This window comes from Pseudopipra pipra, chromosome 6, assembly GCF_036250125.1.
Source record: "Pseudopipra pipra isolate bDixPip1 chromosome 6, bDixPip1.hap1, whole genome shotgun sequence".
NCBI lineage: Eukaryota > Metazoa > Chordata > Aves > Passeriformes > Pipridae > Pseudopipra > Pseudopipra pipra.
Window position 1 is genome coordinate 26,906,180 of NC_087554.1, and position 23,712 is coordinate 26,929,891.

Sequence of the window (23,712 nt, forward strand, 5' to 3'; positions counted from 1 at the left end):
TTCATTGTGGAGAGAATTCTGTCTGTTAATTACAAGAGGGACCCAGGTCTGACAGTTCAGTTACCCTGCCTGTGGACCACTCAGTGGCATCAATCTGAACACTACGAGAATACACAGGACAGACATCACAAAAAGAATTACCTGCTCTTTATTCAATTGCACTAGAGCTGCAGTTCATAGTCTAGATACTACATTACAAGAAGGAGACCTTGTTTGTTCTGGACTGACTTCTCATTCTGAGAGTCAATTATCATCTGACAACATTCAGAAAACAGACACAGCCATTCTCTTCGTGCTTTTGAGTGGAAGAGAAACATTTGGAAGGTAGATGTGTTTTGAAGGATAGGTTATATTCCTATGGCTCTAAGATGATCATTTTACTTTCGGATCTGCTACAGATATATCCCACATCATTTTGGATGGAGTGCACTGTCTCTGAATACTCTTCATCTAGAAGATGGTGCTGGGATGCTTACGCCAGAGGTTGAGTAAGAGATTGTGCATTGTGCTTCTGTGTCAGTTCTGGCCCAAGTCTGTACAAGGTACAGAAATACTCCAATAAGCAACGTCAGAGATATATAAAGTAAAAGAACATAACACCTACATTGGTTATTTATTCTTTAGAGGGCAAGCAATTTAGAAATGCTCTGTACCTGAAATAAGTCATCTCAAAAATTACTCCCGTGTCTCTGAAACATCTATCCCACACTTTTGATTGCTGCACCTTCTCCTCATGATGCAGTTTAAACCCTCCTTGGCAAAGGACAGGCATTCAGCCCAGTCCCATTAAAGTATTCATATTTTTTCTGAATGCAAGCAGAGCTTTCACTTTCTCACACTTCACTGTACACAGCAAGGAAAAGATGGTATTCATTATTTCATCATTTCACACAGTGGCAAACAAGTCACTGATCAAGTCAATCTGTGCACAGTATGTCAGAAACTAAGCCTGCTTCTGTCCAGAGTCTCCATGAGCAAAACCAGAACAGTACCAACAAGAAGACTCTGAAGACACTGCCCAGCACAGAATTGCCTACTCATCCTCATACTTCACACCATGAAGTATCATCTGCTTCATAACTAAGAGGTTAACTCAGGGACTGGGCGGCATTTAACACCCACAAATCATTCACTTCTGAATACGGAGAAAAAGTCTCCTTAATCCACAGCTCTGTGTCTGTCCAGTTCCAAAGTTAATCTGTAAGTCAGCAATTCAGTTTAGGAGTTGCTTCATCATGCATAAATCCCTACCCACAAGGATTCTGGGAATTCCAAAATTACTCCCAGTTTCCTTAAGACCTCAAAGACTGAGATCTACAATTTTAACCCATAGGGCATATAAAAAACCCACATTGCTTCAGAAAACATTGTTCAAAAATACTTAAAATACATCCTATCCTTTTTAACCTCCTTCAGTATTCACTTCAGTAATATCCCAAAGGATGGAGTGGCGAGGACAAGGAGCAAAGATAACAAATCAGTCATAAGAATAAAGTGAATAAACAGGGTATTTTTCATACACATGCCATTGTTATAAGCAGTGAAGCTAAACAAAATAGTAATTTTGGAGAGTTCAGGTCTCTGAATGAAGGATGTACCTAAACATTCTGTCTGCAATTATTTTGCAGTTCCTTTGCCACCTTTCCAGTTATACCCAATATTCCACTGCTGCTAGCAATGAAGTCAAGATCATGAATATGATCTTTAAGCTGAGCCCACGATTTATGCATCTAAAATGCCGCTCACATGTAAATTTGATGCTAGAGGATCTGAAATTATGAGTATCTAAAAAATCCTTGTCTGCCACCTACATCTGTACATCTGCTCTTCTTAAGCATATAAATCCATTGAACTCAATGCCAACAAGTTTTACAGTGCCTTAGGTCACACAAAGTCTTATCAAACATACCACAGTTTGTTCTCCTCTGCCTGGTCATCAGCTGCCAGTGACAGGCATTCCCAGAGCACCACTGTGAACAGGGCTCCAAACCAGAGACCAGATCCCTGTCAGAATTCCTGCACCCAACAGCCTGATAATTAAAACACTTTTTCAAGAAGTCAAGACTAGTTGTAAGTTCTTCTGCTCTACCAAGAATAGATTTGAATTGAAATCTCCCACATGCCCATATGCTCTCTCTATTCAGATACTGACGGTTCTGGCCCAAGTCTTAGCACTTTGGAGAGGAAGATCAAGAGCTCGCTCTCACCTGAGCATTGCTATAGTTTTGCTTTCTTATTTGCTTCAGAGAATTACGTTCTAGGACCTTAATACACATATATGTAACCATTATTTGGTGTGCAAAGCAACAGAGTGCGTGGAGCATCTTATGCCACAGCAGAGGGGGGATGAGAAAGACTTAAGCCAAACTATCTCTCACTGAGAAATAAATGCTCTTTAATTCCTTCATACTTAGTTCTTATTCATAAGCTACTGACATGGCATGGAAGATAGATGATACACACATGGAATGAGCAGGAATTCTATGCTCCCATCTCTGACCCGTGAACTTGTTAAGACTCCAGGACATCTATACACGTAGTAAACTTTCACATCTCAGGAATCGACCCTGGGAAGCACATACCCATTTGAGCCAGAAGCCTTGCCTGCTCCTGCAGGATCTCTTCCTCAGACATGGACCGCAGCTTCTCCAAGTTCTCTTTGTGAATAGCTTCAGCTTCCTGCTCACTCTTTTGGCTTCCAAGACCCTCTCCCGTTATGAGACAAGGACGCTGAGAGGTCGAAAAGTCACCACCTTTATTGGTAAGATCTAGCAGAGAAAGCACTTAGTGATTTAAGTGTCTACAGCATCGTGACTAAATTTCAATTCTGTCATTACCAGGCTTCCAAAATTTCTTTTTTTTTTTTTTACTTTGGTAGCAAAGTTAAAATAGGAGTAAAGAAGTTTAGTTCAGATTCAAACAAAACTAAAACACTTGGGCTTTCACCCCCCATCACAACAAAACATCATTTCCATCTTGTTTTTTTTAGGAGCTTGAGGAGGGGATGGGGGGGAAGCAATTTTGCTCCTTTAAAGCAAAGCAATGGCAAGAAAAGGTAAATTGGAGCATAATTCACAATTCAGGAGTTGGAGCATTCATCCCAGTTAGTGAATATTTGATTCTTTCTCTGCCCAAGAACACCTGAACCCACATTTGTACGTCAGCTGAACCAGGACCTAGTAAATACCTACTGAGTGAGACAGAAAATTACAGCTATTAGGTAAACCAGTTTCTGGACTGATACAAGATACGTTATCAACACCAGCATGTTTGCTTCTAACAATGCCTTGTACTCACCCTTAAGGGTTAAACATACTAGAAATTTCAGTAGGGGAGCATTTTTCCTACCCTGAACAAAATGAAGTCCCCTTTATCACCTGATCTAAATCCATTTTAAATGCTCACTTCATTTAACAATAGCAGCAGGGTAACATGCTCCTTTGGTCAGAGTGAGACCCTCCAGCTGTCCTGAAACCCGCCATACAAGGACCTAACTTAGTGGCTTTATTCCTTATGTTTTATTCATATGCTCCATATATTGACTCAGAACATCCCTATGATCCTAAACTAGCCTACCCTGAAAGCATCAAATCCCTGTTCAAACAACAGAGCAATGACACTCATCATAACATCAGTAAGGTTTAATGTCATCTCCACAGCAGTTGTTTTGCATATTGAGCAGAAAGAGATAAGACAGGTCAACCTGGAAAAAGCTTCAGTAAGCTTCCCCCCATTAGCAACTAAACTGAGGGTTACTAGGCATAAACATGTTGTTACTACAAGAAATTGACCTCCCTCTTTTCTCTTGCTTCTAATGATCCTGCCACAACAGCAATCTTGCTGAGGAGGTCAAGCAATTTTCTAATCCCCCTGTTGTGCTGCTACATTTTAGAAGTGTTCTACTTCAAGAGGATCACAGCTATAGGGCTGCTCTATTTCCCTTTGAGATTTGCCCAATTGTAACAGGATATACAGTAAGCACAGTATAGTGACCTGGATGGTGGATTTGTGCACACACAGCACAGCACACCTGGGGGTTCTCATACCAATTCTCTGATGGAAGTCAGGGCTGACACAAACCTTAACCAAATGGTGATAATCTTCAAATGACATCTGGCCTCTATTTCTATGTCAAAAAGAGGGAGTCAGGGTAAAAGCCTGATGACACATGGTGGTCCTAAGCAAACTGGACTGCCCAAGACACACACAAACAAATTAAAAAGCCTGGAGATGCTGGTACCAGTTGAATTGGCTTCATCTTTCCTTGTCACGTTGCTGTCAGACAAGTAACTGCTGGAGGTGGCACTGACTCATCAGCACTGCCTCACAGCATTCCTTATGGAGCAAAGGCACAGTCTCATGGCAGCAGATCTGATGACGGAAAACTGAGCTTTCAATCATCTAGGTAGGAGTGAGAACCCACATCACTGTGGTCTCAAACGCCTTCAACAAACACAAGAACCACCTTCTTCCTAAAATTATGTAAATCAACAATGAAACAAGAAAAACTTTGCATATAGCAAGCAGAAAGAAAAAGGAGGACAAGAACCTTGAAAAATAAATCTATTTGGCCCCATGTGAAGCAAAAAGGAAATCAGTGAGAAAGTTAACCCAACTTTTAGAATGTTAATCTGTGTCTCAGAGCATTTAAAATCCTAGTCACAACACAAACATTCCAAGTGACCTTGAGATTCTTAAACTGAAGACAACAATGCTACCATAACTTAAAAATAAGGTGCACTGACGTTTCTGGTTACTAAGGCTATGTAAATACGATAGGCTGGATAAGCAGAACCTTCTCCACTTACCACCCCTGATGCTGGGGAGAGGTGTCTCTCCCGCTGATTCCTGAGAATCCAAGGCATCCAGCGCAGCTGATCTTACTTGCACACAGTCGGCAGCAGAGGGAGCTGTTGCTGCCTTTTCAGCAGTTCTTTTCGCTGCCATCTTCTGCGCAAAGATGCTTTTTCTTCCAGATCCCACCTTTACCTACAAACAGGGAAGCCATGTGTCACCACTTTCCTCTGCAGGCTGCCCCAGCCACTAACAAGTATATAGATCTGATCCTAAACATACCCTCAAATAAGATTTCGGGACATGACTCAGAGAAGCTGCTGGCATCCACCTGGCCTTTTCTGTGATCGTGCTATTCTTTTTTAAACACAGTTTAATGTTAGGACAGAGAGACCAAAATATGCATGTTTTCTGTAGCTAGAGAAGGAAGATGATTAAGTGAATTCAAGAACGGCAAGTGCACCTAAAATATCACCAAACACAACAGTTCCAGCTTTCCTGCTGTTTGGAAGGTCAGCATAGCTGAATACTTTGGATTTCTGAGGATAAATGGGGCTGTACTGCACTGTGCTCACCACAGGCTTGGAACAGACTTCTTATAAGGTTATTAGAGAGCAGCAGGGTGAAGAGATTTACGCAATAAGAAATAGGCAAATGGTGCTAAATAATCCTGACTAATTTACTGTGCTGCTTGTCCAGGTGATGGAAGGGCACAGCTCTGAGCAGCCTTGCACAGGATGCACAGGAAATCCAAAGCAAACTAAGCAAAAAATCTCTTGCACATACCCAGTCCAGAGAAGAAACTTAAAAGGCAGTCTGAACATTGGGTAGCTGCTTTGTGCAGTCCTGTATCAGGTAAACAGAACTGGTACTTTAAAAAGTATTACCCCTGCCTTTCAAAAAAGTTGTCCTTCAAAATAAGCTACCTCCTCAAACCAACCACAGCTATCAATCTCATACCAATTTCCAGCATTTGACTCCCACTCAGCTAGCAGTTCTTGCTACTACAGCAACAACCAATAATAGCAGCCATGGCTTCCAGTTTTACAGCCTCAGAAAAAAAAATACGTCAAAATCCAAAAAGCTGCAAAAGATAATCCTTACAACCATATTCAAATGTCATGCTAGGAGAATTAAGGTGCAACTTCGATAAGAACAGACTTAATCAAACCTGGTGGACGAATTAACAGAGATTGTTCCTCAGAGAAAAACAAGCAGAACAGGATCAATTCTATTACAGCAGTGTGGATTTGATCCACCTTACTGAAGTTAGCTGAAGGGGGCTGCCTTTTTCCTAACCCAAAAGGATTCTAACATTATTTACCTGCAGGGTTTGGAGTGCCTACTTAATGGCAACTTGGAAGAAAAACTCTCTCCTACACTAAGATGGCAATACCAGTGATATGTTGAGCTAACTCATGATCTCCAGCAAACTAAGTCAATTATTTTGAGCCTTACCAAGCCTCACCAAGCATTAGGCTTTACTGTGGAGAAGTTTTAAATTTTAATGAAGGTAGCATAAAATGTCTGCTCCCAATCTTACCTCATTTTTTATCTCAGAGCGGTGAAATGACCTTGGAAATGGATCTCCCGTGGGCACTGGCATGGTCACTGCTGCTGCACTGGTGTCTCGTTCCTGAAGAAAAAAAATCAAACCATGTAGAAACCCTTGCAACAGCCAGATATGTTTGCATCATTTAGCTGAGAGCAGACTCAAAATCTCTCAGCTCTGCAGGTCACATCGTCATCAGGCTCAGAACACCTTGTGCTTATTTAGAGCCAAAGTGAGCTATTTTCCAAAAGGCTAGGCTGCCAAACTCCACACATCACTCAAAGAATTAGATAAAGGAAACCTTTAACATCCCCCTCAGAGTCCAGAAATTCATCAAAATCCACACTACAGAACATGCCTGTATGCAAGCAGTGTGACCTGTAGGCAGTTTGGGCTGGAAAGCAGATTTGAATCCATATTTAACTGACAGCAAAAATACACCCAAAGAGCTTTTTCTTTCAAGGTGTTCCAGAACACTGGTTACAGTGCTGCTTCATTACACTGTAGAAATAAAAAGCAGCAGAGCCCTTCATCCCTGTTTAGTTTACAGCATTCAGAAAAAAACCACTAGATCATCACAAGAAAAAAGACATACAATAATTTTGCTTAAGACTGCTGTAATGTGTTGATCATGACTCTCCAGTGTGTCCTCCGGATCTTCATCCTCAAAGTGGACAGAAGCATTTTTGATCTTGGACTTTTTTGGAGGAGCTGGAGTTAGAGCTGGGAGAATATCAGGAAAATCTAGGGAGGAGAAGTAATAAGAAAAAAAAAAAGCAGTTAAGTTACTTATATAACCACTGTGCATTAGGTACAGACCAAGGCTGCCTAATAGCACCTATTACTGCTCTGATGAGAAATAAAGATGAGGAAGCAATAAGACAATTATGAGTCCTCTGTTTTTGACTTGCACTGAGTAGCAAAGAGAAACATGCTCAAGAATTTTATTATTTATGTATTGGCACAAGGTCTTTTCAAAGAGTTCCATAAGCAGGAGAGGGTACTGAGATCTGACTGCAAGCACTAAGGCAAGAAGCAAAACTGTACAGAAACAGATACTATCCTTGCAAGTTGTGTTTAGGCACAGGAAAGCATGTTTCCACTGCCAGCTGTTACAGTGAGGGATTTGTATGACCATGAACAAGTCAAAGCCTTCTTTTCACTTGCTATGAATAGATCATGTCTCCTCTATCTGGAACTAAAAACTGCAAGATTTAAATTGTTGCTTTTTAAAAAGCACCTTGAGCTTCTGAGATTATCAAGCACATGACAAAAGTTACTACTGATGTAGGAAACAAAAGCAAGCCAGATCTGCTGGCTGAAAGCTGGAGCTGTTAGCAGAGCTAAAATTCAAAGATGCTGAGAACAGGGTCTGGATGGATGGCAAAATAAGCACTGAGTGTCCAATTGGTACAAATCACAGAAAACACTCTTGCTAGCAAGGTACCAGAGACAGCTGATAAATGTGGACAAAGGCAACAAAGGTGGTTCTACTGGATGCTAGTAACATTGGACAAGGGCATTTTCCAACAAGGCTAAGAACGAAAAATACTTCAAGGAGGACACAAATGCGGGGCAAAAGCAACATTGGGTTGAGAGGGAGGTGAAAGGCAAGCAGTGAGGAACATGAAAGGGACAGAGAATCTTAGTAATTCAGAGAAGCTCAGAAGAGAATTTACCATCCAACATGACTACATCCTTGCTGTCCTGTAGCGGGGGTCTCCCAGCATCTATGCTCCCTTCCTCCCCTTTCCTCTTATCTGCTTTCTTCACAATCTTCACTGCAGGTGAAGCTCTGGCTGCCAGGAACTGGTTTTGAAAGTGCAGCAGGTCTGCCTCAGACTCCCCAGGTTTTGGTCTTGACAACATCCTGCCTTCTTGCTCTTGCAGTCTAGTCCTATGTGCTGTTCACATAGAACCTACTGAAGACAATGAAAACTGGTTACAGAACTGGATTGCCGGGAATTAGGATGAAGACAGCATGGGAAAACTGTTCATTTTTGTCCCACTTTTATGTTCCTGTAAATAATACAGCCATCCTATTTCAGGATCACCCCAGGACGCAACTAGATGAACCAGAGTCCCAGACAAACTGCTGCCTCGTTCTTCATTGCTGAGCAACACACTACTAGACAAGCCAACATCTGGTCTACCAGTCCACTGGGAGCAGAATCGCATCCATCCAGCAAAAATCCAGCCAAAAAGTGCATCACTGACAGAATGCCAACAACATGTCCTTGGATTTGCAAAGTCAGGGCAGCACCTGGTCCATGACAAGAGATTTGACTTAGTCCATTATCGATATCAACCAAGAAATCAGAGACACAGTATCACACAAATGCCCGCCACCCAGGATAATATCTTCTCTGGATCCTAGCACTACCATCCCTGTCAGGGTGCAAGAGCCTGCCCACATGGACAGGGACAACACACTCACTGACTCTGTTTGCTCTCCTTCTCACTCAAATCTCCCAAGTCAAAAACGTTTTTCTTCCTGACATAGTTCTCCTGCTTTAGTTCTGTCTCACTCTTTCACCACCCTCTTATCGGTAGAAGCCATGCTACTTCCAACCATCTTCATTCACTGCCCAGGACACTTTGGGGAGATTTATAAAGACTTTTACTTCTGTGTACAAGAGAACTTACCGGGAAGGCAACTATTCCACCTCCCATCTACTGGGCAGGAAAATATTTCTAACTATTACACCCACCTCTTATTCCCTTGGCCTGGGACCACCAATCCATTTCTCACAGGCAGCAAGTAGAGTGTTTGCAAATGCATTACACACGAACTGAGTCACTGAGCAGCAATAATGCTGCAGACCTGACACCCTCCCACGCTTGCTACGTTGAAACAATTTGTACCTATTTGATCTCTTCCACTTGCAAAAGTCCATCAGGACTCAGTGATGACTTATTGGGAAGATGGAAAGGAAAGTGGATATGGATTTTTAAAGGCACAGTTATCTGCCATATGGACAGGCTGCACGCATGAGAAAGTGCAAAGCTTGGAAGTGAATCTCTCTCTTAACCTCAGACCAAAACAAAGTGCAATCATTGGGCAGGCACAGCCACTGCCCTGAAGCCAATGTCTGGTCTTATGCTATTCATATCCTACTGGACTGGAAAACACGTGGGGAGCTACCTTGTGGGAAAGATGCTGACAGAAACAAGAATTACTTCCTGCAGCATTTATGAGCTACGCTTGGAACTGTTATACTCCTTTCAGGGATCTCGCTCTTCACCAAGGTTGGTTAGGTGTGATGTTGCTGGTTCTAAGAGAACAAAGGCAGACAGGAAGTTTTACGTTTGGTTGGTGCTTTTAGTCAAGGCATTAGTGTAAAACCACCAACCACGTCAGACTCAACAAAATCTCGGGATTTGCAGGGGTTGCAACGTTTCCAGGGACCCTCCATTCACTTCAGTACTTCATGACTGAGGAAACAGAACACTCCAGCCAATGCCAACGTCACCAGCTATTTGCTCCATTTCAGGGATCTCAAAACGCTGACATTTATGGAAGCTGTCAGCTCAAGAGGCCCACAACAACAGCTTCCCTGTACACCAGACTCACATATGGCACAAGCAGCAACAAGGGGAACTTCCCTGAACCCTCTCAACAATAAAACCCTTCCCCATCACACAGGGAAAACGCCCAATTTCTCTAACAGTGTGGTCAAGGACATTTAGGCAACACAGCCACCTGCAAAAGCTACTGCAGGGCAGGAAGGGCAGGGAGCACCCTTCTACAGTGCCTTACTACTCTCAGAGAAGGACTTCACACAACAACACCTGGGATCTCACTGCGGCTCTCACTGATGCTGAGAATGCAGAAACACTCCCTTTCAGCCCACCTCCCTTGCTGCACTGCAAAAATTGCAACTTCTGCAGACAGCTCCTTTTTTCTGTGGATACTCCGAGCAGAAGCACACACCCACTTGCTGGTTATTTATGGAGCTTTCTGCCACAGTGGGGCTCCCACAGCCACATTTCAGTTGCTTGGACCCTCTTTGATATGCACAAGCAGCACCACACACACCCAACACCAAGTGTTCCATGCCCTGTCATCACAGGCTTCAAAGCCCAAAAGAGGAGGATGCCAGGATTAACAGACACAAACCACCCAGCTAGAAGCAAAGGGTGCTGCTAATCTCTCTGCACCAAGCCTCCTCCACACAGCGCTGTACAGAAACTTCTCCAAGTCTCTGTCTATCAGAAAAAGTTAATTAAAAAAATACAGGAGGCCTTGAGAACTGCCTTCCTTTCGCTGGGAAACTGGCAGGCACAACAAGCCAACTAAGCAGCCAATATCTAACAAGGTTGGATGTTATTCCAGAAAACCTTTCCTCAAAGGCATGGCTTAAATACACATGGCACTTGCAGACAGACAGACAGAATGGAGCAAAAATACTTTGCATTCTAATGGTACCTTTTTCCATGGCCCCTGGAAGCCATCTAAGCACATCAGCAACACTGCCCTGGCCAGCGGAAGGAGTAATTCTCACCCACCAGAGCTCACAGAAAACACGCAGCACAAACAACAAACTCCTGATCAGCACTGACCCCAGCATCCTGCACTCTGGTTACCTCCCAGCTAGCAACTCGCTACTTAAAAACTCACCATACACAATCTGTTTGCCAAGAGGGACCACCAGCCAGCCAGCATGTGCAACCCAGAGAGGATTTTGTCCTAGAAAGACATGTAAGATTCAAGCACAGCATTTGATCAAACTACCTATCCACTCCTGTGCAAGTTTTTTACCGTTTCCATCAGGTTACAAAAAACTGTATTTTCTTGATATGATCTACACTGTTAGGCTTTTTAATTTCTTCTAGCCCGTCTGCATTTACAATGCATTTTTCTTCTGCAGCAGCGGAGCCTGACAGCCCAAGGGAGTCACCTGCATTACAACAACATCTATGAACTAGACACAGTCAAAAGAGAAAAGACAGCAAGTATCGGTAGCAGCAAATAATTGTCTCCTACCGATACCGTCACTTCTGACCCCTGAGGAAGGTTTTTTACCGATCCTGAAGTCTACAACTTTGCACTCTTTTGATAAAGTTATCAGATTTGGCTGAAAGAAGAATACAAGGTCCTGCTGTCACAAAAAAACCTCTTTCTTCAGATCTTGTTGGTTGAGGTAAGAAGTCAAAAGGAGAAGCAGAGAGCCACATCTCAGTCTCTCCCGGGCAGCTCAGCAGCCAGTGAAAAGGTACAATTTCCCCACTCTAGATTAGCAGTCAACAAAAGCCTCACTGAGGATTACTGGCTCCTTTGCAAAATGATGATGTGCATGCTCTGCTCTGTCACGAAAACCCTTTCTTGCACACAATATCGTAATGAGTAACAATCTGAAACACCCAGACTTCACGACACAAGTAGCAAGTTTTAGCTGCTATGGGGAAGGCAGATACCTGTAAAGACACTCGTCCCAGAAGGAACACCCCAGTTCAAAGAGTCAGTAGTGCAAAAAATCCTCCTCAAAGAGGCTCTGCATCTCAGGCTGGTCCCATAAGGTTCGGTGACTGTGACTCTACCTGCCGGGTACATACCGCGCGCATGCACACAGCACCCTGCCTTCAGAAACGCCGCTGTGCCCAGCCTGCCTCAAGACCCTCTGCAATAAACAGGCACCATCACAGCACAAAATAAAACGAAAAGCAACAAGTTGCTATTAACACACTAAAGACGTGACGCATCCCGGCGCTCCCACTGTCTTCATAGCCCTCACGGGCTTTCCCAAAACAGTCAGACTCGAAGTCTTAAACCCGCAGACGGAGACTCGGCCAGGCGAGGCCCCTCTAACGGGAGGAGGAAGGGAAAGAGGGAGGAGAGACCCAGCAGAACAGGCCCCGCAGCATCTCTATGCACGGGGGGGGCACGGTCGCTGGCCCAGAGGGCCGCGGCTCCTGTAGTCGCGCTCCTCTTTACACGAGGGTAAAGGCGAAGCGCTGGGGCCCCGCGGGCTGCACCGAGTGAAGCGAGGCTCAGCCCAGCCCAGGGGACCCCGCGGGACTGGGAGGCTCTGCCGCTCACCTGCGCCGGAACCGCGCCGCTCTCGCCAGCACTTCCGCCCAGCCCCGCCGCGGCTACTTCCGCCCGGCCTGCGTCACTTCCGCCCGCCCTCGCCGCAAGCCAACAGTCCCCGCGGGGCTCCGAGGGGAGATTTCCTGGCGCGGATCCGGCCCTGGGCTTGTGCAGCCCAAGGGCGGCTAAGTCTGCCGTTTGGTGCGGGCTGCCGGAGGCTTCCAGAGGGGAGTCCCGCCGCTGAACTGCCCCTGCGAGTTCGCCCTGAGCTTGTGCAGCCCAAGGGCGGCTTCTCCCGCGCCTTTTCCTTACGTCTCCATACGGGCCACCTGCATCCAGTAGCGAGTGTGTGCACACACAGAAACACATTCATGTAAACGCAGGAGCTGTGCCTTGACAGTAGGAGAGGGTGTTGACGTGCCCGACACTGCAGGTGTTTCAGGAGAGCAGACACAAAGCTCTAGGAACACGGATGTCATTTATTATTCGTGTCTGATCGCTCGTTTGTTATACGTGCCAAGCTTTATTACAAACTACTGGAAAGCTGTTGGAACTTGCAGCAGCTTTGATTTTAACGTTGGTTGGTCACTGATTGTAGTGCTCAGTTGCCTTTCAGCCTTTTGACAGAACCACGGAATCCCAGGATGGGTCAGGCTGGAAGGGACCCCAGTGAGTCATCTGCTCCAACGTCCCTGCTCAACCGGGGTCATCCCAGAGCACATTGCACAGGATTGTGTCCAGATGGTTCCTGAATATCCCCAGTGAGGGAGACTCGGCATCCTCTCTGGGCAACCTGTTCCAGTGCTCAGTCACCTGCACAGTAAAGAAATCCTCATGGTCAGGTCAAACTCCCTGTGGTTCAGTTTCTGCCCATTGCCAATTGTCCTATTGCTCGGCACCACTGAGCAGAGCCTGGCTCTGTCATCTGACACCCTCCCTGCAGACACTGACAGACATTGGTGAGATGAATAGAGCTGAGACATTGGTGAGATGAGTTCTCTGAACACAAGAACAAGGCACAGATTCTTACAGGGGCTTGGACTGGACCAGGTAGGCCCACGGTTGGGGAGACTCACCACAAGTGCCCTGATGCTTTAGGAAATGAAGCACTTTTCCACTGCTCTTTTTATCTCTTCAGAAAACTAAAATACTGCGGCAAAATTACAGCCAGAAACAAGTTTTATCCCTTATGAACACGGAAAGCACTTAAATCTATAGATTTCTGTTCATCTTCACACTGGACAAGAGCACCACTGATTTTACAGAAGGCTTTGGCAGATGCAGTGGTGCAAATAGAGGGTCTCTCACACTCTGAGGCTTTGCTGGAGCTGAATTATGAATGATTTCTCTCGAATCCCATGAACACCTTTCAGTTCTCATGCTTAGACAGAAGGGCAGAGAGGCCTTGGCATTGGTTGTGTTGCTACATGTTTGGGTTAACCAAGGGTCTGTTTAGACTGACAGCCACTTGAGGTTGAGCTACTCTGACTCCAGGGAATTTAACAACTAGTTGTAAGGTCACTTTGACCTTACTAATGTTTGGTATGCACATGGTGTAAATTAATTCAGTAAAAAAGATACCCTGAAGGTGTACAGGATATTTGATCCTACATGTCTCTGAGTCAATTCACTAAACCAGATAGTCTGAGTCATGAAAGGGCCTGTTTGAGTTATCATTCTTTGGAGTGGTCCGCCCATCTTTTCCTCCCAAACCCAGGAGAGATGTCTATGGAGACATAATGAATTGCTAGCTGAATTTTGCTTTGCTTGAGTAGTCCTCTGATTATAATCATAAAAAACATTAACTTTGTCCCTTGCTCTGTGCTGAAGCCAGCCTGTACCTTTCTGTCACACTTCTCATGGAAATGGGCAGCACTGAACTTTGCAAAACTAACATGTGTTACTCGAGCTATATATCATATATATATATATATACATATATATATATATATATATATATATATCACCTATATCTCTGAGGGTTAACCAGACAGAACTGGTCAGCACCCACTGACAGTAATCCTATCCTGAGTGTAGGGTGGCGTTCAAGCCCAACAGCCATACGCATTTTTCCTCCCTGGTTTTTCTCACGCAGGCTGCACAGCTTCTGCGGCCACACACAGTGTCTCTTAGCATGCAGGTGAAATGAGGAAATAATCTTTTTTGCCAGAAAGACATAATATATACTCAGAATATATTCAGTTTTAATTACCGCAAGACAGGAATGCTTCCCATCAAAACTCCCCAGAGTTTTATGTATCTTTTCTTCATTCCATTAATTATTTACCTTCAGTTTTAATAATACAGTTAAAGGCACTATATATAGCTTATGCTCTATCAATAAATCATGCTCGTGTGTCTTCATATTTATCCTATAAATTATAAGTACTAACACACTTGCATGATCTGCTAAGCAATTCTGGCAAAGAAATTCCCACCAGAGCATCGCTAAGAGCCTTTGGAGGTGAACTCAAACATTCCTCATTCAACAAGAGCTTTTTTATGTCATTTTTTTACTTTACGAGGTTGTCAGTCTTCTCAGAAGTCCCAACAATCTCCTTCATCCTCTTCTTATAGCTTGCCACAAGCAAACAGTTTCATGTGACTTTCTGACCTTTCATCAAAACCAAAAATCCACAAAATATCATAAAGGCAATATGTACATGCTATTTTCCCCATCCCGTAAGTCCAAGGCACTTTAGTAGCAATGTGATCCACGATCCGGGCTCAGTCCATCAACCTATTCCTTCGGTTGCATTGCTTGAAATAGTTCTCCCGTCTGTTCAGCAACCTCCTTCATCTTCTGACGTGCTTCTTCCATGGTGGTGGCAGCATTATGAACAGTGACACAGCATTCTCCATCCGTTAGGTTTAGCATCCCACATACTCCGTGCTCTTTCAACAACACCATATCCAGGGCTAATCGATTCTGCAAAGCCATTTTTGGTACCTGTTGGGCCTGCAAATTCAGTTTCCCATAGGCACGTTCGGTCCAATTGCTCAACACATGGATTTGCCTAGTTAAGTTCTCCAAGACATACTGATGCCGTTGATTAACTCCACTGGGCACAAAAAATAATTCTAAGTCTAAAGCAACGTTTTGTCCCCAGGTATAATAGTCAGGGACTTGAATCCCCTCAATCCACCCTTTTGCATCTACTGGATTGCGGATTTCTCTCTGCACCTTTTTGTTACAATAAAGTGTATAATTGAATGTTTTAGATGGACACATGGTAGGAAACCCAATAGTACACTGGAGTCCAGCCATATCATACATGTTCAAGTGGGAATACATTTTCCCATCTGAACATGCCCATACTGTTCCCCTCGGAGCCGGATATTTGGCTTGTGAACACTGATACAGGTCGCCTCGGGGAACTTCCTGTGCTTCTGTACTTGAATTCAAGACCCTTCTTGGGTCAGGGCCGTGTGTAACGGGAATACCGCAGGATAGTGCTGTCTCCGAATTTTCGTAAGACCCATTGCATCGGGTGTCTCGATTTAGATAGCCATAGTTGGGATAACCCCAACAGGTACACATGTCCCGGATAAAAGTTCTCAGCTCCGAGATATACCAAGTTTCTATCGGCTCACCTGCACCAGTGGTACAATCTAATATACGGGAACAATTCAGAAAGGAAGTCTCTGATTTACTTTGGATGATGCTTCTGGTGTTCCTCACTTTCCAGCAGATGCTCTCTCCATTAGGTAGTGTGATCTGCTGGTCCTTACAGTCCGATTTCCCCACTTCCCATTCCACTATTTCCCCTGTGGGGGCCCTGGAGGCCCATTGTAGGGGAGATATGGGGTCAAAGATTTGTTTCAGAGACCAAGCCCATTCATAATTTGTTTGGTTAACTTGGTGTGGGGTTCCTGGGTTACTGGGGATCTGTATACACCATCCTGCATCCCAATGTAAATTGTACTCATGTTCGAAAAACCCACCCTCAGCAGGAGAATCCCACCATGGTACAATCGTGCAAGGGATAGAAGTGACATTTTGCAATGTCTCAGTAGGGTTAGCGTCTAATGATCGATAACATGTCTGATTCCATAAATGGTTCCAGGTAGAGTTGTGTGGGAGGTGGTAAAAGGCTTTCTTGTATTCTACCCATGTCCCATTTGCAGCCCATTGTTGTCCTTCCTTCTGGTCTAGGAAGGGGGACTCGATCATTCCCCAGGTAACATTTCCTCCTGCTTTTTTAAGGTTGTCTAGTTCTCTTGTTAATATTTCTGAAAAATTTAACCAAATCATCATAAATCTAAGCCCCTCTGATGCAGAGTTAGGGAGGTTAATACATATTCCTTGATTCGTGTGGTTCCAAATATGCATAAATCCTTGTATCAACTCCCAAGCTAAATTTGGCTGAGTATCCTCATTCTCAATCAATTGAGACAAAATTGTACACCCATAAAATAAGAATAAAAACTTTTCCCACACCATTTTTATCTAGTAAAAAGGCAAAATAGGCTTAGTAAAATCAAACTAAAAATACGCAAAATGGTCCATCCACTCAACAGTTGGAAGTGTAGCTCCAGCAGTGGATTTCAGATAATCTGTAAAACACATATGTGCATAAAAACAAAACATGATTAAAAGGAGGGAACCATCATTAACCACCCATACACAGAGGTTAAGTGGCTTTTTTAAGGTCAGAGGTACCAATCCTACTCTTGGTAATTCTACCAAAACCAGCTGTTCTGGGTAATGGGAAGGACTTGTAGGGTCTTTGGCTTCTTTTGTCCCAGGAAGTATGGGTGGGGATTGAAGACAAAAGGCTGAGTCATGGGCACGCCTTAACTCCCCACCCAACTGTGGTCAACCAGGTTCATGAGGTTTCAGGGCCCTCTTCAAGAGCCCATTGGTGCATTCAATAATACCATTTGCCTGGAAGTAGTATGGGGTGTGAAAGATCCACTGCATTCCCTCATCCTGTGCCCACTCTTGACCACTCTGACAGTAAAGTGACTACTGTTGTCAGATTGGAGGTATTTGGGCCATGGCAAATAACTGATCCACAGCTTCAGTCCCTTTACAGTGCTGTACCCAGTTGCTTGTGCTACTGCCTCAGCTTGAGTGAGCCCTGACATTACTTCCACCCCAACGAGAACATACTGCTTTCCCTCTGACTTCAAGAAAGGCTCTATATAGTCCACCTGACAGGTCTCCCAGAGGCCTTTTCTGTGTCATAAGTGAAGGGGAGCCTCCTGCAAAGGGTGTTGTTTCTCTAGTTGGGTACAACACTGGCCACAGGCTGAGATGACTGTTACACAGTTCCTGAGTGACAGGCCACCCTTTGCTACCAGCTCCCTTAAAAAGATCCTTAACTCCTGAATGGCCTCCCTTTACATGTAACCTCTGTAACAGATGCTCCCATTTTAATTCTTCTCCCTTTACTGCCATACCTGCCACACAGGTCATTTAATCTACCTGATTATTCAGGAGGTGATCCCTCTTCTGGTGAGTAGCAATCCATCCCACCAAGAGACTTCTGCTTAGCTGTGTTTAGGATGTCGTCCCACTTCTCTTGCTGGCACACTGGGAACCCGATTGACCTCCCACGGGTTTGTTCGCAAAACAGGAGCCATCCAGTGCACCCCTTAAAAGCAGCATAGGAGTCCATATAAATAAACACTGTTTTTAGTTTCAGCCTCTCTGAAAACCACTCTGCACATGGCTACCAATTTTCCCATCTGAGCATTTCCTTCTCCCTTCATCACAATTCAGCTTGCTCAAAAAACACACAGGGCTCCCCCTCAGTATCCTCCTCTCCTTTGGAGGATGGATCAGTGAACCATACATTTTTCACGTGGGGCTCAAATTGCGAGGTTGGTTTCATATATGATGGGGGAAGCTCCTGGCCCAGTTGATTGCCAGGTGGTTCTTGTATTTGGAGCATTTCATGTGCTCCCTCCTCTACCTGAAGCACATGGCACTAATGATATAATTGCACATACCAGTGCCCCAACCCTGGCAGTGTTCAAAGCCAGGTTGTATAAGGCCTTGAGAAACCTGGTCTAGTGGGAAGCAGGGGTGTATATAGCAGGGGTGGTTGGGATTAGATGATTTTAAGGTCCATTCCAACCCTTAACATTCTATGATTCTACGATTTTCTGAAGTGGATCTCTCAGATGTATTGGACCTAAAGCCTGATATCTGATATAACCCAGCCTCAAAGATTAACAATTGTAGGCCTTCTTCACGGTTAGGGGTCCAGTCCCAGATGATCCTCTGATATGTTAAATCATAAAGGGCACTTGCCATGACTGAGAAATTTGGGATATGTTTTCTCCAAAATACCAGCAGACCCAGGGAATACTGTAGCTCCTTCTTTCCAAGCATTTTAACTTGTTCAAGGATAGCCAAGGTTTCAGGGAGAATACACACCATTCCTCCTCTCCACCATATACCCAGGAACTTCACCTTGGCAGATTTGGGGTTGCAGTTTTTCTGCTTGAATTTGGAACCCTAAATTTTCCAGTGAGTAATTATCTCTGCTTGGATTTCTCCTACTATTGTGCATTGGGACCACCCACGAATATACTGTTAATATATTGATACATTTTAACTCCCCCTGAGGGAGAAACCATATACATAGCATTTTCTCCAGATGCTAGCATTACCATCACTGTCAGGGTGCAAGAGCCTGCCCACATGGACAGGGACAACACACTCACTGACTCTGTTTGCTCTCCTTTTCACTCAAATCTCCCAAGTCAAAAACATTTTTCTTCCTGACATGGTTCTCCTGCTTTAGTTCTGTCTCACTCTTTCACCACCCTCTTATCGGTAGAAGCCATGCTACTTCCAACCATCTTCATTCACTGCCCAGGACACTTTGGGGAGATTTATAAAGACTTTTACTTCTGTGTACAAGAGAACTTACCGGGAAGGCAACTATTCCACCTCCCATCTACTGGGCAGGAAAATATTTCTAACTATTACACCCACCTCTTATTCCCTTGGCCTGGGACCACCAATCCATTTCTCACAGGCAGCAAGTAGAGTGTTTGCAAATGCATTACACACGAACTGAGTCACTGAGCAGCAATAATGCTGCAGACCTGACACCCTCCCACACTTGCTACGTTGAAACAATTTGTACCTATTTGATCTCTTCCACTTGCAAAAGCCCATCAGGACTCAGTGATGACTTACTGGGAAGATGGAAAGGAAAGTGGATATGGATTTTTAAAGGCACAGTTATCTGCCATATGGACAGGCTGCACGCATGAGAAAGTGCAAAGCTTGGAAGTGAATCTCTCTCAACCTCAGACCAAAACAAAGTGCAATCATTGGGCAGGCACAGCCACTGCCCTGAAGCCAATGTCTGGTCTTATGCTATTCATATCCTACTGGACTGGAAAACACGTGGGGAGCTACCTTGTGGGAAAGATGCTGACAGAAACAAGAATTACTTCCTGCAGCATTTATGAGCTACGCTTGGAACTGTTATACTCCTTTCAGGGATCTCGCTCTTCACCAAGGTTGGTTAGGTGTGATGTTGCTGGTTCTAAGAGAACAAAGGCAGACAGGAGGTTTTACATTTGGTTGGTGCTTTTAGTCAAGGCATTAGTGTAAAACCACCAACCACGTCAGACTCAACAAAATCTCGGGATTTGCAGGGGTTGCAACGTTTCCAGGGACTCTCCATTCACTTCAGTACTTCATGACTGAGGAAACAGAACACTCCAGCCAATGCCAACGTCACCAGCTATTTGCTCCATTTCAGGGATCTCAAAACGCTGACATTTATGGAAGCTGTCAGCTCAAGAGGCCCACAACAACAGCTTCCGTGTACACCAGACTCACATATGGCACAAGCAGCAACAAGGGGAACTTCCCTGAACCCTCTCAACAATAAAACCCTTCCCCATCACACAGGGAAAACGCCCAATTTCTCTAACAGTGTGGTCAAGGACATTTAGGCAACACAGCCACCTGCAAAAGCTACTGCAGGGCAGGAAGGGCAGGGAGCACCCTTCTACAGTGCCTTACTACTCTCAGAGAAGGACTTCACACAACAACACCTGGGATCTCACTGTGGCTCTCACTGATGCTGACAATGCAGAAACACTCCCTTTCAGCCCACCTCCCTTGCTGCACTGCAAAAATTGCAACTTCTGCAGACAGCTCCTTTTTTCTGTGGATACTCCGAGCAGAAGCACACACCCACTTGCTGGTTATTTATGGAGCTTTCTGCCACAGTGGGGCTCCCACAGCCACATTTCAGTTGCTTGGACCCTCTTTGATATGCACAAGCAGCACCACACACACCCAACACCAAGTGTTCCATGCCCTGTCATCACAGGCTTCAAAGCCCAAAAGAGGAGGATGCCAGGATTAACAGACACAAACCACCCAGCTAGAAGCAAAGGGTGCTGCTAATCTCTCTGCACCAAGCCTCCTCCACACAGCGCTGTACAGAAACTTCTCCAAGTCTCTGTCTATCAGAAAAAAGTTAATTAAAACAATACAGGAGGCCTTGAGAACTGCCTTCCTTTCGCTGGGAAACTGGCAGGCACAACAAGCCAACTAAGCAGGCAATATCTAACAAGGTTGGATGTTATTCCAGAAAACCTTTCCTCAAAGGCATGGCTTAAATACACATGGGACTTGCAGACAGACAGAATGGAGCAAAAATACTTTGCATTCTAATGGTACCTTTTTCCATGGCCCCTGGAAGCCATCTAAGCACATCAGCAACACTGCCCTGGCCAGCGGAAGGAGTAATTCTCACCCACCAGAGCTCACAGAAAACACGCAGCACAAACAACAAACTCCTGACGATCAGCACTGACCCCAGCATCCTGCACTCTGGTTACCTCCCAGCTAGCAACTCGCTACTTAAAAACTCACCATACACAATCTCTTTGCCAAGAGGGACCACCAGCCAGCCAGCATGTGCAACCCAGAGAGGATTTTGTCCTAGGAAAACATGCAAGGGATAAGAAACGCTGTCAAAGGACCACACAGACCTTTACACTCCACAACATAGTGACTGTTATACGCACACACTATCATTCGCTGTTGCACACCCTGTCTGTACCAAAAGTCTCAAAAAATAGCTTTCTGTCACGCTCTGGACTTCCCACGGATACTGTCTGAAAAGCCCACCAGTGCTGCAGGAAGTTTCACGAGCGCACTTGGGACCAGAGGTCTAAGCCTGACTGGAAGAAAAGAAGAGAGCACAGAAGGCAATAAAGGTACAGACTGCTTCAAGGGTCAAGATGCACCTCTGAATGAACCAACTTCAGCTCCAGCATGAGCCTGAGAAGGAAGGTCAGTTAGGACAGGGAGCGACCCCAATCACCAACTAAGGCAGCACCAGTGGGTCAGAGAGAACGGCGTTTACTTTAAATAGAAATGCAGGTCCACAATACTCTTCCAGTGCTTTCCAGAAGCAGCATTTAAGCATCTGAAGTAGATCCTGCCAACCTCTGACGCCGCTCCCGCGGCTCAACCGCCGCTCACCTGCGCCGGAACCGCGCCGCTCTCGCCAGCACTTCCGCCCTGCTCCGCGGCAGCTTCTTCCGCCCGGCTACGCCACTTCCGCCCGCCCTCGTCCCGAGCGCTGTCTCCGGCTGGGAATGGAATTGAACGAATTGGATTTTCATTTCATTTTTTATGAGTTAATCAGGGCCCTGTTTCCCTGACACTGCAGCTAAGTCTGCCGTTTGGTGCGGGCTACCGGAGGCTTCCAGAGGGGAGTCCCGCCGCTGAACTGCCCCTGCGAGTTCGCCCTGGGCTTGTGCAGCCCAAGGGCGGCTTCTCCCGCGCCTTTTCCTTACGTCTCCATACGGGCCACCTGCATCCAATAGCGAGTGTGTGCACACACAGAAACACATTCATGTAAACGCAGGAGCTGTGCCTTGTCAGTAGGAGAGGGTGTTGACGTGCCCGACACTGCAGGTGTTTCAGGAGAGCAGACACAAAGCTCTAGGAACACGGATGTCATTTATTATTCGTGTCTGATCGCTCGTTTGTTATACGTGCCAAGCTTTATTACAAACTACTGGAAAGCTGTTGGAACTTGCAGCAGCTTTGATTTTAACGTTGGTTGGTCACTGTAGTGCTCAGTTGCCTTTCAGCCTTTTGACAGAACCACGGAATCCCAGGATGGGTCAGGCTGGAAGGGACTCCAGTGAGTCATCTGCTCCAACCTCCCTGCTCAACCGGGGTCATCCCAGAGCGCATTGCACAGGATTGTGTCCAGATGGTTCCTGAATATCCCGAGTGAGGGGGACTCGGCACCCTGTCTGGGCAACCTGTTCCAGTGCTCAGTCACCTGCACAGTAAAGAAATCCTTCCTCATGGTCAGGTCAAACTCCCTGTGGTTCAGTTTCTGCCCATTGCCAATTGTCCTATTGCTCGGCACCACTGAGCAGAGCCTGGCTCTGTCATCTGACACCCTCCCTGCAGACACTGACAGACACTGGTGAGATGAATGGAGCTGAGACATTGGTGAGATGAATTCTCTGAATACGAGAACAAGGCACAGATTCTTACAGGGGCTTGGACTGGACCAGGTAGGCCCACGGTTGGGGAGACTCACCACAAGTGCCCTGATGCTTTAGGAAATGAAGCACTTTTCCACTGCTCTTTTTTATCCCTTCAGAAAACTAAAAATACTGTGGCAAAATTACAACCAGAAACAAGTTTTTCCCTTCTGAACACTGAAAGCACTTAAATCTATAGAAATTAAGACAGACCTTCATGTCTGCCAACAGCCAGGCTTAACCACAGTGTCAGGGAAATGGGACTGTGACTACCTTATAAAAAATTGATGTGAAAACTCCAATTTTTTTAAATGCTGGGCAGAAACATCTCCATGAACCAAGAGTGACCATGATTCTAACCTTATGATCAGACATATTTTAACTACCTGAGTGCTTCTTTGATGCTGCCCTGCCGGACTGCAGTTCATCAGCTGGTGGAGCTCTGCTTTGCACTCCCTAAAGGAACAGGAATTATATTAAAGTCAAAATTAGTTCAGGAATAACAGTGACTGCTGAGAAATGTGGTGTCAAATTCTCCATTTCACTGAAAACAGCTGTTACCCTACCAGCACCATCTGCCACTTAATATTGTCATTCCCAATCTATATAAGTTTGGGATGCAAGAAGCACTTTGAAATAATTGCTCAAGTTTCTTGCAGTTAAACCTCACAAGCACAAGTTTCTAATCCTTTGTCTGTGGAACACATTGCTACCAAAGGTCTGGCTGACAAAAGTGGAAAGTTTAATTTGTCCTTTGGCACCTTGTTGATTTTTGTGCTTCTGGGACATTGAAGGTTACGTAGGGCTGCTCCAAAATCTATTGAAATCGATGGAT

The 23,712-nt window shown here is 45.0% G+C and overlaps 1 protein-coding gene and 1 long non-coding RNA gene across 14 annotated transcripts in view; both read right to left on the reverse strand.

The window, feature by feature from the left end:
- Window positions 1-12,451, reverse strand: part of RPAP1 (RNA polymerase II associated protein 1) — a 41,635-nt gene extending 29,184 nt beyond the window's left edge. For 2 of the 9 annotated variants that reach the window (XR_010431270.1, XM_064658076.1), the window contains exons 1-5: window positions 8,026-12,319; window positions 6,942-7,090; window positions 6,338-6,430; window positions 4,809-4,989; window positions 2,583-2,768 (exon numbers count right to left, since the gene is read on the reverse strand). Coding sequence is in view for 8 of the 9 variants with exons in the window: in XM_064658076.1 (XP_064514146.1) it covers window positions 2,583-2,768; window positions 4,809-4,989; window positions 6,338-6,430; window positions 6,942-7,090; window positions 8,026-8,215 (799 nt within the window). In the remaining variant the exon portion in view is untranslated. Of the gene's footprint in view, window positions 1-2,582; window positions 2,769-4,808; window positions 4,990-6,337; window positions 6,431-6,941; window positions 7,091-8,025; window positions 12,320-12,386 lie in introns of those variants that run through there. The other 7 variants (XM_064658081.1, XM_064658080.1, XM_064658083.1 and 4 more) reach the window with 7 other exon arrangements.
- A 2,108-nt stretch (window positions 12,452-14,559) lies between these two features.
- On the reverse strand, window positions 14,560-21,931 carry LOC135415793 (uncharacterized). 5 transcript variants are annotated; one of them, XR_010431272.1, is made up of 4 exons: window positions 21,853-21,931; window positions 21,238-21,306; window positions 17,809-17,977; window positions 14,560-16,934 (listed from the first exon to the last, which is right to left on the reverse strand). It is a non-coding gene; the product is annotated as an uncharacterized LOC135415793 (long non-coding RNA). The 5 variants fall into 5 exon arrangements; XR_010431274.1 differs by having other exon boundaries at window positions 21,817-21,870; XR_010431273.1 differs by lacking the exon at window positions 21,853-21,931 and adding an exon at window positions 21,734-21,830.
- Between the last annotated feature and the right edge of the window lie 1,781 nt (window positions 21,932-23,712).